The sequence below is a fragment of the Micropterus dolomieu genome, linkage group LG14 (genome assembly GCF_021292245.1).
Source record: "Micropterus dolomieu isolate WLL.071019.BEF.003 ecotype Adirondacks linkage group LG14, ASM2129224v1, whole genome shotgun sequence".
In the NCBI taxonomy this organism is placed as follows: domain Eukaryota; kingdom Metazoa; phylum Chordata; class Actinopteri; order Centrarchiformes; family Centrarchidae; genus Micropterus; species Micropterus dolomieu.
The window spans coordinates 12,720,514-12,734,048 of NC_060163.1; the positions used below are offsets into that span (position 1 = coordinate 12,720,514).

General features: G+C 38.1%; 2 protein-coding genes across 6 annotated transcripts in view; one reads left to right on the top strand and one right to left on the bottom strand.

The window, feature by feature from the left end:
- Window positions 1-1,890: 1,890 nt before the first annotated feature.
- Window positions 1,891-4,771, top strand: vkorc1 (vitamin K epoxide reductase complex, subunit 1). The gene is made up of 3 exons (XM_046068371.1): window positions 1,891-2,303; window positions 2,668-2,777; window positions 3,010-4,771. Exons 1-3 carry the CDS (start codon window positions 2,134-2,136, stop codon window positions 3,219-3,221), a joined length of 492 nt encoding a protein of 163 aa, XP_045924327.1. The 5' UTR covers window positions 1,891-2,133; the 3' UTR covers window positions 3,222-4,771.
- A 2,497-nt stretch (window positions 4,772-7,268) lies between these two features.
- The window catches only part of LOC123982633 (integrin alpha-M-like), a 31,285-nt gene continuing 25,018 nt past the window's right edge, over window positions 7,269-13,535 (bottom strand). For all 5 annotated transcript variants that reach the window (XM_046068296.1, XM_046068294.1, XM_046068293.1 and 2 more), the window contains 14 exons: window positions 13,373-13,527; window positions 13,078-13,203; window positions 12,707-12,780; window positions 11,605-11,746; window positions 11,396-11,494; window positions 11,238-11,317; window positions 10,953-11,039; window positions 10,782-10,851; window positions 10,561-10,659; window positions 10,327-10,407; window positions 9,784-9,894; window positions 9,497-9,610; window positions 9,307-9,417; window positions 7,269-9,203 (listed from right to left, as the gene is read on the bottom strand). In XM_046068296.1, coding sequence (XP_045924252.1) covers window positions 9,123-9,203; window positions 9,307-9,417; window positions 9,497-9,610; window positions 9,784-9,894; window positions 10,327-10,407; window positions 10,561-10,659; window positions 10,782-10,851; window positions 10,953-11,039; window positions 11,238-11,317; window positions 11,396-11,494; window positions 11,605-11,746; window positions 12,707-12,780; window positions 13,078-13,203; window positions 13,373-13,527 — 1,430 coding nt within the window. In that variant the 3' untranslated portion in view covers window positions 7,269-9,122. The remainder of the gene's footprint in view (window positions 9,204-9,306; window positions 9,418-9,496; window positions 9,611-9,783; window positions 9,895-10,326; window positions 10,408-10,560; window positions 10,660-10,781; window positions 10,852-10,952; window positions 11,040-11,237; window positions 11,318-11,395; window positions 11,495-11,604; window positions 11,747-12,706; window positions 12,781-13,077; window positions 13,204-13,372; window positions 13,528-13,535) is intronic.

The window sequence follows — 13,535 nt, forward strand, 5'->3', positions numbered from 1 at the left end:
AAAAACACACACAGGCCTTGATGAGGAAAACCTTTAAAAAGTTGACGCTAACTGTGCAGAAAAGCTGCCAGCCAGAAGACCTGCTTGGCCTCAGCAAGTATAGGATGCCCACACCTATAAAGTCAGCACTGTGGCCCTGATTGTTGATCAGGTGAACACTGGGTGGTCAGCATTTCTTTCAATAACAGGTGTGGAGTCTGAGGTTTGAGTGACACTATTAGAAATTAAGAAGGCCACATACCAAGATAGTTTTTGTTGCTTTTTAATAGTTTTTTGCTTGAAATGAAAAGATTTAAGCATACTGTTGTACAATATCAGCCACAACATTTTAAATATGGCCTCACCACCTGACTGACGTCCTGAGAAGACATTCTCTCTTCACAATCAGTTCTGCAGCCATAGCTCGTATATTTATATTATTACATAATATTACATGACGTTAATTATTGCCATGGATGTATGCTATACAGCGGTGCTCAAAGTTTCTGAACCTTTTTAGAATTTTCTGAATTTACTGGCTTCCTGTCTCACTCAGGATTGAGTACAAGATGTCCCTCCTTACCCATTAGTGCATCCATGGTGAAGGTGAGATTGTACATTCAATGCCTTTGAACGCATGTATGTGCTATATATGTTGGATAAATGTTGTATGGAAAGACTTGTATGGATTCTCTTCACTTGCATGACACCAATGGGAGTGTTGTATTACACACTGGAATGTGTATGGAGAAGAAAGATTCACACAGTATATAGCACACTGGTAAATCCTTCTTTTGGCCAGATGGCCTACATTAGGACATTTCTGATGTGAGTTTGTTGTCAGAGCTGCTGAGAAGCTAAGCAGTGTTAGAACCAGGTTAGAACAGAAGGGCATGCAGGTTTAACTCTGGGCTGAGGGTGAATGATGAAGATGATAACTAGGCTGCAAATAAAACATAAATATCAAAAACCAAATGAAATGAACAACAATAAATCCATCTATATCAGTAATCTGGATTCAAAACATTTAATAAAGACACAGTACAGGCCTTCAGTTAAATACTGCCACCTGCTGGTAGAAAGGGGAAACAGCTTGGTTCATTACGGTGGAAACCACATTAAATATTTATTTAATGATAATAAAACAAGTCTGCACACACAATCATTTCTTAGGTTAACCTATATTAGCCTACCAACTGTACTCCACCAAACAATGCGCTTAAAAAAACGTGACTCTTGCTGTTTACATGAATAAAAGCACAATATTATAGTGCATGTAATCAACTGCTGTTGCTAACGTATTTCTCTCGGTCCAAGTTTATTTATTTATTTATTTATTTTCATCTAACATCATCCTGTTCTAACGTTAGTGCTGCATAATACTACAGATACAGCAGTTCTAAAAGCTTGGCTTTTATTTTAATATCTATACTCTTACTTCCGGGTCACCTGGCTCACCGGTCTTTCTTTATAACGTCTATCTTCAAACAGAAAATGAAAATAGGAATTTCATAAAACCAAAGTCGGACCGTTATTTGAATTTGGTTTAGTCATTTTTCGTTTTAGGATTTAGAAACCAAAAACGGGAGAACGGTTCTTTTTTTTCCCGTTTCTTCGTTTTTGGTTTGAAACGACAAACGAAAAAAATGTGGTTTTCTCGTTTATTCGTTTATTGGTTCAAACGAAAAAACAAACTATCAAAACCTACACGGACCAAAGTACAAGTACTTTAAATGTGTAGCCTATTTAAGTACAGTAGCCTACATGAGTAAATGAAGGGTACTTTACTGTTCAACACTGTAGATCAGGCATAATGTGTGTGCAGACGGCAGACTGAACAATAGTTATGTAGGCCTACAGAGTACATACTTTACAGAAAACAGTTGCAGTGGTACAGCATGAACACTGACTTTCTAACATTCCTCCCTTGAGGCCAAACAGACTGAAGTCCACCGTAATTACACAGTAAACACCCCTCTGGCTGGACCAACATCGATACCCTGCTGTCCAATGAAAGGCAGCGACAAAACCCCACCAGACCAATCAAAAGTGGAAATCTGACTTTTAACACGTCGCGTTGACCAGGAGGACAGAGTTTTATTTTGTGAAGGTTGAAAGGAAACAGAAGCAAGCCGACAGAGGTATTTTATAAACATGGCGCTGCCGAAATGGGAGAGAAAAGCGCGTATATTTCTATGCGTTTTTGGCTTGTTTTTGTCTGTTTATGCGCTCCACGTCGAGCTGTCCCGAGAGAGAAACCCAGATTACAGGGCGATGTGCGACCTCGGGGAGTCTGTGAGCTGCTCTAAAGTTTTTACCTCCAGGTAACGTTATGTTTTTATTCCTCGTGTTGTTTGTTCACCTCATACCTGCTCTGTTGTGCAGAGTTGCAAAACCTCGACTTGTACTTTAGTGACCATTGTATCAGTTCGCACAGTTGTTGCCTGTAAAATCTGATTAATTCAGGTCCGAACCCCTCCCTTCATTGCCACGTGTAAAATCCTCTGGAAGTGCTTTACTGCAGCTACTATTTTACATTTTGAGAACACTAAATGGATAATCATCTTTTGAAATTCATATATTATCTGTATTATGGAATATTTTTATATGAGTTAGGCTATATGCTAAATGTGGGGTATAATCATTCAAGAATGTGTTGTTCTGTTTGTCTTTTTCTTTTTTTGACAGATGGGGACGTGGTTTTGGCTTGGTCCAGTTCTTTGTTGCCAAAGATAGCCCTCTGAACCAGCCCAACAGTGTGCTTGGCATCATATTTTACACTCTGCAGATGGGCCTCGGTTAGTCTGTCATTGTCTACTGGAAATTACAGGCAGGGCTAAGTGGTTTTAGACAAGATGGTCACTGTTTGCAATCCTGCATATCGGTGAACCATGGCTGGCCCTGCATTTAAGCTAAATTCAATATTGCATACTCTTTTAGTTGAAATAATGATATATATATTTACCAAATATTGCTTATGTATGTTTTATTGTTGGACTGAACTCCTCTGTGTTTGTGTGTTTATTGCAGGACTGTCTCTGTCCAGAAAAGCTGCCATGTTTTTGGTCTTCTCCTCCTGGGTGTCTGTGGCTGGCTCACTCTATCTTGCATCTATTCTCGCCTTTGTTCTGGGGGACTTCTGCATGGTGTGCGTGTCAACATATATTATCAACTTTGCGTTGCTCTTCACCAACCTGAAACGAAGGAGAGCAATTGAAGGAATGAAGGAAAAGGCTGGATAGAAATTGTCACTCGTGAAATTCAACACCTTTTTTTCCCTGCTGAGACAAAGTCGCACTGGATCTGAACAGCAAATTCAATCCCACAGATTTTCTGCATTGTTTACAACTGTTAAGACTTTTCAGAGAACCACAACTGGATGTCATGAAGATCTAAAGCATTATTTTTAATGCAGAAATGTCATCATGCAGCAGTTTTTGTAAATCAATGTGCATTTTTTATGTTGATTACACACTTTTGAATTCTATCTCTTATCTCGTGATTTAAGCCTGGCTAGTGAAGACAACAAAAATCCTTTAAAGTGGATAAACACTAAAATCACTAGATGTTAAAGCAATACATAATCATGTAGTTACTCAGTCTAACCATTAGATGGAGCTGAATCCCCAGGTTTATCATTTATCATTTATTTTCATAAACCTGAAGGAATAGCAAGGCCCCTACTGTAAAATAAAGGTACTTCATGGAACTAGCTTGTAACTCTAAAAATCACAAGTTCACTCATTAAGTTTTTGTGAGCTGTATTATTTAGACACATGCCAAAGCGTGCCACTACGGTTGATAGTGTCTCTTAAATCCTCTAGCAATGCTGCCTGTTGAATGCAGCTTCACTCGAAAGTAACCGCAGGGCACACAGTGACAGTGAAAAAGTAGTTCCCTTAGTGGTATATATTCATTCTTGCTTTATTTTGTTTCATGACAATTCATTAAATCTTGTGAGACGTGAATCATTTGCACTTCTTTAGATCATGCTGCCATTACATCTTATACAATTTCAGTTCATCATCAGTAGTTGCGGATGTCAGACAAACTAACTCTCCTATAGTTTACTGTGAAAGTCATCAAAGAAGCTGTTAATGAACCACATTGTCCAATGTCCATACTGCTATTTCATCTGAATTTATATGAGAATTGAAAAACTGTGTACAGAGTATAACAGTGTACTGATATTTGGTTGATACACCATCTTGTTAAATAAAAAAAAAAAACAACGATTTGACCTCAGTAAAGAGAAATGAAATCGAACAAGATTGTCACTTCTCTGTAAAGGAGTATTTCTTAACTGGAAAATGTGACTCCTACTTGCTGACCACTGTGCTACAATATTATTAACATTTGTAGATCAAGTTAGAAAGTAGATGGGTAAAGCAACTTTAACTAACGGAAAAATAATTAAATCAGCAATTGCATTTAGAATAACGATACAGATATGCATAAACAGTATTTTTTTTAATCGATGCCACAGCCCTTATAAAAGTGCACGTGAAGTGGCCATGTCAAGTTCTGAATAACATTTTTTTGATATATGCAGTGATTTAACAGCTGTGCACGTCAAAAATGCCCTTAGTTACCTAAAATAAATGTTTCAGCAGTTGTCCATCAAGTGTTGCTTCTTCATACCAGTTGACTTGCAGTGTGCACAGATGGCAGACAAACAAAGACTTTACCACAACATAACCAAACTAACATCCATGTCAAATTTTAACTTCTTTTCTCATTGTTATTCAATTTTCTTGTGTTGTTACAATAACAATAAAGATATTTGATTCTATTCATGATCCCAACCTGTCAAATTACTACTCGTACTCTAACTGCTTCACATAGTTCACTTCCTCATTAAGTGGTTTTCCACAAAATCATGTTGATTCTTAGTAACAAGTGACTCAGTAACAAGTTGTTATGTTCAGTGAAGGGAAGTAACTAAATAAGCTTACTGTACGTAAACCATAGACTGTATATAAAAACATTAAACACAATTTTGAGGTACTTGTACTTGAGTATTTCCATTTTTTGATACTTTATTCATTTATTCATCATAGGTTAGTATATGCAACATATAAAGTAATTCAAATTAGCACCACCTTTACCAGCTGCAACATAAAAGTGATGTAAACATGAATACATCAATAATCATAATCCATTATTAAAATATACATTCTGAAATGGGCCCTATACTACATAATGAATTTTGGTATTTTAAGCATATTTTGATGCCAAAACATTCGTAATTTTACTTAAGTAAAATTTTGAATGCATGACTTTTACTTTTAACAGAGTATTTCTACATTTCTTATTGCTACTTTTACTTAAGTAAAGAATCTCAGTATTTCTTCCACCACTGTTTGTGTTTAATCTGTCAGGTCACCATGACAAAACTGCTTGTCCTCTTTACAAGTGATGACCAGAGACAATGGGTGACTAAAGAAAGACAGTGGTCTGGTGTGAAACTGAACATTAAGGCAATTTCGAGTAACAAGTGATATCCTAAACTTCCTTCATTTGCTGTGCGAATCTCTAAGTTTAATTTAATCATCCATTGCAAGTGGTTCCAGATTGTTTTGTGACATCAGTATTTGGGATAGACCGGAACATGTGAGATCAAGAGAGGTACAGTAAAAGTCTCCTTCAGCAAAATGTAAGAAATGTTTTGGTAGTTTGCTTTCCGCAAAGTCACTGCTAAACCACAACGTTCTACCGTTGACACTTTTCATGTCTCTTTTATCACTTCCTCAAGTGAGTCATGATCAACCCAGCAGTTTAGACATATCACCACATTTGGTGTACACAATGTGTATTTGACAATTCTTTATTTTTATTTCCTGTGTTTTCCCTGCCCCTTCCTCCTCTGTGTGTGTGTGCTTTAGTTAGAGTTTATTGTTGGAGAGTTGTCTTATTTGTTATGTTGTTAAAATAAATGGATTGACTTATCAAACCTTAAGTTTTATTTTTCAGTGACAAGGAAACGGCAGGCATACTGAAACAACCAAAGCTTTTTAAATAAGAATTAAATGAGGATCAGGGCGGCCTTCTGCTGTGCAAGTCAGACTCATCTTGGTTCCAGGTGGTCTTTGCCAAAACTTCGGGTCCTTGTTAAAGGAGAAGGTTATCGGCATGCCATCTCCTATAGTAGCTGCAATCCCAATTTGACTGACCACTTTGATTTTTTTCTTGCAAGATACTCGTGTCAAAACTGGTAACAAGGTTGCATCAATCATTTCCAATAAAGGTTATATTTTTAACAGCAACAACTGTTACGTGTAGTGTGGGGACAGAGAGGACCCAAATGCAAAGTTTGGAGGGAAGGAGGTTTATTGAGGGAAAAAGGGGTAGAGGGACTGGAGTGGAGGGAGAGGTGGATGCCGGGGAAACACAGGCACGGGGAACCGAGGAGACTGGGACCAGGGAGCCGGGGAACACTGGGGCCGAGGAAGCGAGGGAGAACAGGGAGGACGCCGTGGGGGAAGTCCGAGGAGGAGAGGACCGGTGGATGAGCCCAGCCGACTGAACGGAGGACGAGGGTGAGTGTGCCTGGGAGGGAAATAGACAGAGAGACAGGGTTAGAGATAACGGAGACAAAGCACAGGGAAAATGTGAGGAAACATGACAGCCTGAACACAGAGGTGGCACCGGGTATGGAGCAACGACGATCAAGCAAGAGTGGTGTGGAGAACCGAGGTTGAAATACAGGCAGGGATGAGGTTGATTACTGGCAGGTGTGGCAGGCTGACGAGGTGGCTGATGAGGTGCAGGTGCAGGTTGTTGGCTGGGCTCAGGAGCAGAGGGAGAGAGAGAGCACACAGGGGAGAAAACACAGGGAGGCAGGCAGAGAACAGAAAACCAAGGAAAAGGCAGAATAACTGATAAAAAGGAGGAAAATACCAGGACACTCACCGTCAGCCGGGCTGCCACCACAATAACAACAAGGGTATTTTACTGTAGTGTGATGACATTTTAACGAACCATAGCTGAATACATGCCTTTCTTTATGATAATTTCGTGGTAATTTAGTGAGTCAGTAATTTGCTCAGTTGGTAGATCCCAGACCTTGCATCCCAAGGATTGCAGGTTTGACTCCTGCTCTCAGCAAAGTCATTATTCTTCTTTGTGTTTTTAATCATTCTCTTCAACAAAGTTGTTATGAAGAGATTCAGGGGAATCCAGTCACACATTTCCCGAAATGTAAATCCAAAATAAAGATATGAATCGATGGCCGCTTAGGGCTTCCGTAGTTTTTCAATATGTGTTGTAAAGTTAATTAAATGAAGGACAACATTTGTGTTATTTATTCTGTATTTCATCATATGTACTTGCATCAATATTACACATTTTATAATTTATTCCCAAGCAAAGCAATTCAGTCAGTAAGAGTTATATTAAAAGTTATTTTTAGCAAGTGAGCAGCTCTTAACCATACCACATTGTATTTCAGCAGTTTTACAGTAAAATATGTGATGAGAAAATCAGAATCCAACTGATCACAGTGAATTCATTTCTTTCACCATACAAGAAATTCTACAAATAAACACACAAAGTTGGCAGAAATATAAATGAAATGTTTCATTGTAAACCAACAAAGGGCTCTTTAGAAAAAAAGTTGTATTAGAAAAATGCAATCATTAGCCTCTTGAAAACTGCCACTTACATGTCTGGATCACTTGGGCTGTTTGGAATCACTCTATGCAGGCCTACTCTATAGTGCATTACATTTACCCTGCACCATTTCATTTGAGAGTCTAAATTTTAAGTACAATTTATGCTCTATAGAACCAATGTTTACAATGTTTGTAAACTTTGAATGGTTTTGTTTTTCATGATATTATTTCAAAGTGTACACATATCATTTATCTACAGTATATTGGGCCACAGAAAATGAAAGCCTGAGCTTACACATTGCTAGTCTGGTGCACAGTGGGTCAGGATCACATTCAGGTTGATTCAGGTTATTGATGACAACTTAAAGTATCCGCAATACAAAGCTTAGGGTTTTATTTTCTGTGTTTTGATACAATGGGAATTACTGAATGATTTTTAAGGGCCTGACCTGAAGAGGTACAACTAGAGTATTCACTTTTTAACCAGGAAATCCTCTTATGACCCCTTCACTTCATTTTGTGACCGATTTTTGGGGTCCTGAGCCCCAGGTTGGAAGCCTCTGTTGACTGGGTGTGTTCCAGACACAGACAAGGTTTTAAACTGAATGAATTCAAAGTGGTGGTTTGGATATTTCTTCCATACAAATTATGTACATTCCTAAAGATGGCAAGATTTTACATTTAAGATTAAGGCAAGACACCACAGTCCAAAATGTAGATGCTTTTGCTTCAGTCTGTCATTTTCCAGATTATTTAGCAAATATTATTAGCATACTTTCATAAAATGTACAAAATCATCATTTACTAGTTCGCACAATGTTGGCGCTTATATCATATAAGAAATGTGTTCATGTGACAAACATCTATGCTAAGTAGGTTTCTATCGCGTTAGCTAATTTTTAACAGCGGTTTTCTCAAAATGACTGTTTCCTGTACGCCAAGTCCTTTTCCTCCCCCTTCAAGGCCGTTAGATGATCATAATTTTACACACTGTTTCTTAGATCTTATAGCAAGACATTTACAGAGGTTTTCAAAAATCGTGGAAAAAAAGGGTCCGTCACACATATGACTAGTATATTTTCAATAAATCCATGAAAAAACAGTCTTTTGACAAACAGTTCTGTAAATGTCTGGCCATTAGGTATATTATCACAATAAAACCCAAAACAATTCATGTCAAGTCTTTTAAATGTGCAAGAAAATGGATTTGTTTGATATGTGAGATATCAGTGCATATTTAATTATGTATTTAAAAAAAATACATTTTACTACATCGTAATTCAAAAAAGGTTCTATTTATGTTTACTATGAGCTTGTAAAGTTTCATTGTGATTGGTGTGATTTGACTAGTGTATCACCTTAAAAATTGTACAACTCTGTGAAGCTAATCAAAGATAACAATGCACACACTGTAGATGTTAGGACAGTTGTTTTGTTTTGTGGTCAACAGAAATCAGAAGGCTATTCCTATGAATGTATTAGATCTGAAAAAAGCTGGTCTTTGTGGGACGTCAACTGATTTTAGGTTTGTTATTCTCCACCAACTACTCCTGCATCTTCTGCTTCTTCTGCTTCAATCCTCTCCTTGTATTTACTCTTGAAAAATCCAGCCTAAGAGCACAAAACCATACAGTTATATAAAAAAACATGCATAATAAATATATTTAAAGAACCATTCATTGCCTCCATAGAGCCGTGTAATAAACTGACACACCTTATACAGGCCAGCGCTGAGTAGAGCTAATAGGGCCAGCCCTCCCAGGGATCCTCCGACAATCTCTTTGGTGAAATCTGGTTCAGGATAGACTTCTACCTCTGCCTCAATCTGAGAGATGAAATGACACAATGAGGATCAAAGTCAAGCTGTTTTAAAACACAAATAAGTCAAAACAATGTGTAATCACCTTGCGAACAGGAGGGTTGTTATTAGACCCTGTTGAAAAGAAGATGTACTGGTTTCTGTCGTAGTCCAGACTGGCTGTGCTGGTCAAGAGGAATTTGGCAGATTTAAGTCCAATCTGCAGGGAAAAAATGGGGAGTGGGATGAGCCTATTGATTTGAAAATAATTATTTCTGAAGATTTAATTAAGATATTTTACTAATATATAGTCAGAACCAGTTGCAATCAAAATGCTTCCAAATGTAAACTCACAAATTCATTTGTTAAATATAATACATGCACATCAAGTACCTGCTCTATCCATCCAGAACTAAGGTTGGCAGAGATTTTGTAGCTTTTACTCTCCTTTCTTCCCATGAATCTACTGCACGTGAACACTCTGCAACTGGCTACAGAGCAGTCCTGTTGGTGAAAGATTAAAAGAAGGCAGAAAGCAGAGAAAGCTGTAGTCAGGCCTGTGAACTCCGGTGGGGTGGGGGTTTAGTTATCTGGATGTAACTACAGATCTATGAGTATGTGCGTAGCCCCTCTACCTCGGCACCCTGAGACTGATCTTTGTGCTCTCTGCCAATCAGGAGGTAGCAGCCACACACTATAAAGATTATTATATAGCGCCAGGTATTCATCTCCCAGGAACCCACCTTAAAGCACAATGTGTTTGCCCTTCTCTTTAGATCTGTGTGAATCACATGGGTGCCATAGTTTTCATTCAAAATGGCAAATTTGCAGCTATGTGTAATGTTATCATTTCTTTTGTGTGCATATAACAAACGTACATTTCTAAATCTATAATTAGACTAGATTCTAACTCAGAGATGGTAGAGGCGTACTTACCACCAAGTTATTTTTCTGTATCTGAGCAACAAATTCTCTCACTGTAGTTTCTTCATCTTTGACTTTTTGGCAGTCTGGAATCTGAAATACAGCCGATTCATGTCAGTTTAGCAGAAAACAAAATGTGATCCTTGTATTACCACATCCATCTATCCATCCATGAGGCTGCAGATGCATCAGACCAGTTACAGTTGGGACATTTTTGTCTTCAGTAACTATGAGATTTCATGGTACCTGCAAACTGCTCGAATCCACCCAGATATCTTTATCACCGAGCTTTACTGGCACCCTGATCACCACAGTTAAATTGAGTGGTCTGAATTCATTTGTAACCTAAGAGAAAGGTGGAAAAGAAAAGGTATTAAACAGACTAGGTGAGCATTAAAATGAAGTCTAAATTAAGTAAATTAATTTTAACATGATTACTAATAATATAATATGATAAGATATTTTACCACAATTGTTTGTTGGACTGGTTTCTGCAAATTGTTCTTTCCGAAAGAGAAATTGGTGTAGCTGAGGGAACTAAATAAACATATTAAACATTTGAAAAATGTTAGATAACAACATGTCAACATAAAAGTAGTAATTTTAAATAATTTTATTTAACATACAACAACAGATACCTTTGGATGGTCGCAAAAATGCCGTATTTCACATTAATCTCTTTCATTTTGTAGAGTTCGCTTGAGCTGGAGTGCTCCTGATTTCCACTAAAAGAGAGGTGAAATTATTTGTACAAATGGTTATAGGACTGTAAGTTGGGATCAGATGTTCCGTTATTAATCCTCCATGGGGGAAATTTAAGTTGGCACAGCAGTACAGAGGAATGTAAAGAAAGATTGCACACATATTGCACACATAGACACATGAATATTGTTGTACTTATAGGCAAGCAGTTGTACAAGTACCTGGAAGCATTTGCAGTGACAAAAATCCTACTGCCAAGTTGGCTAGTGGTTTGGATCCCATAGTGGACGATGAATAAAGCCTAAAATGACATGAAGAGATCAGATAGTCTCCTCTTTTTGCCAAACCGAGAAGAGAGCCTTCTGCACGAAGAACAAACCTTAGTTTTGCTCTTGAAAATAGGCTTGTCAACAGTGCAGTCTGTCCTTCCTCTGGATAATCCATCTTCACTGTCGTAGGAGTTGCACTCAATTCTTCCCTTTATTAAAAAACCAAAACAAAGTTCACATTAACTGGAATGGCTCTGACCCGAGAGAGCAGCTCTAGTCTAATAGTTGAATTGAAACAGACTTGAGCCTGGAGCCTTACCTGCAGGCTTGTAAACTTCCTAAAGGAGAGTCCGACTGGGTATGTGAGAACAACCCGGCTGTTGTAGGAGTTTTCCTCCATGTTCCCCACTGAGACGGTGACATTAAGCAGGTCATCAATGCCCACTTTAACCTCTGAGGAACTGACAGATTATGAGGAAAGAGAAAAGTGAAGGTGGAGGAAAACAAGACAAAGAGTACAGCCATGCTAGCTGCTATGTGAGGATTAGATAAAGCGGTGCTTTGAGCTTAATGCTACCATCACCATATTTAAAATCTCAGTTTAGCGTGTTAACGTGCTAACATACGTGCTAGTTAGCACAAAACACAACTGACCACAGAGGCTGATTTGAATGTTAAATATTTTTAGGTATTTATCAAAGACAAATTTGACCCGATTATTGCGCTAGATGAAACGTTAATGGATCACAAAGTGATTTCAGTTCATCACAAAGGGGGCATGAATGTGTGTAAAAAATGTCATCACAATCCATCTCATAATTGTTGGAGCATTTGAACTAAAAGCACTAATAAAACCCTAAAGGTGGTGCTAAAGGAACATCAGTGATCCCTAAAGTCTAGGATACATCCCCTGGAAACCATGAATATATGTACTAAATTGAATAATACCAAATAATCAATTAGTTGGTGCTAATCCATCCAGTAGACGTTGGGATATTTCATAAAGAAACTTTGACCTGGTGATAGTGGTAGACAAAACGAGTATCACCAACACATCATTGTCATTGAAACACATCCTCTGGGCACTGCAAATGTCTGTACAGAATTTCAAATCTTGTACCAAAAAACATTGTCAGGCTGACATTGTAAGCCCTAGGTCCATGTCACTAACATGGATCAAACATTACATAAGGTTAGGGGTTCCAACAAGTACAAAAATCCTTCATACACCCTTACTATGATATTTCACACTGAAAAGGCATAGCTAAAATATCTGTGCCTTTTACTCTCCTGTTCTGAACTCAAAAACCAAGAAAATATAAGTAAAATGGCATACTGATCAGTTTGAGTGTGCAAGCCCTTTGTGCTTGCAGAAAATATAAAGTGACCATGTAAACACACCCAAGTAAGGTTTCACTCACTCAGTAAAGTTGAAATCCACTTTCAGGTTATCTACACAGTTGTTGTCAGTGCCGCAGTTAATCTCGAACCCTAACTGTGGAAGACAGTTTGAGGTAAACAATGTTTGTTCAGAAAGAGTAACAACAATCAGCCGACTGACTGCACACTTTCACAGCACTGCAGAGCTCTCTATAAAGTAGCTAATGTGAAATGGTGAATTATGTAGAAACTATTAAATTAATCTTCACAAAAAGTACTAGCAAAAGGGAATATCATTTTTTTAGCTTCACATTGACTAGGCTTTGTTGTTCAGTTAATATTCAGACGGACAACAAATACCACAGTAACAAGTGTTAGCAAGTGCAATAGGATATCTTTGAAGATTACTTACAGGATAAAAGGTTGTTGTCTGAGCCTGTTGGGCAAGACTTGGGCTGAGAGTATCAGCAGAAGATACACCGTCAAAGGTGAATCTGAGCTCATTGTTAAGTGCATTGAGAGCATCGTCTGGACAAGCCTACAAGAAAAAAGCACTACTGTGAAATAGTATTTGTCAAGGTTGTGAGAATTTAGACTCTTTAACACAACACCGGCATTAAACATGGGATATTTCAGTATGAGAGAGGCTGTGATTTTCTACATTGAACTTCTTGAATCTACAAGATTCCAAGAGTCCAACAGCTCACCTGAATGGCGAAGTTCACCTCGTTGCACTGTTCCTGGTTTAAGTCAAGAAGAATGGATCTAGTCTGCTCTCGTGTTTTCTCATTGATGTAAGCTCGGTTGTTTGGGACCTTGCGGGTGACATCAAGCGTTAGAGTGTAATTAATCCTTGCTTGAGCTGGAATA

Excerpts from the sequence above, each read along its gene's own strand:
- vkorc1 (XM_046068371.1), top strand. The coding sequence starts at position 2,134 with ATGGCGCTGCCGAAATGGGAGAGAAAAGCGCGTATATTTCTATGCGTT. Across the intron at positions 2,304-2,667 it reads TCTAAAGTTTTTACCTCCAG|ATGGGGACGTGGTTTTGGCT; the intron begins GTAACGTTATGT and ends TTTTTTTGACAG. Across the intron at positions 2,778-3,009 it reads CACTCTGCAGATGGGCCTCG|GACTGTCTCTGTCCAGAAAA; the intron begins GTTAGTCTGTCA and ends TGTTTATTGCAG.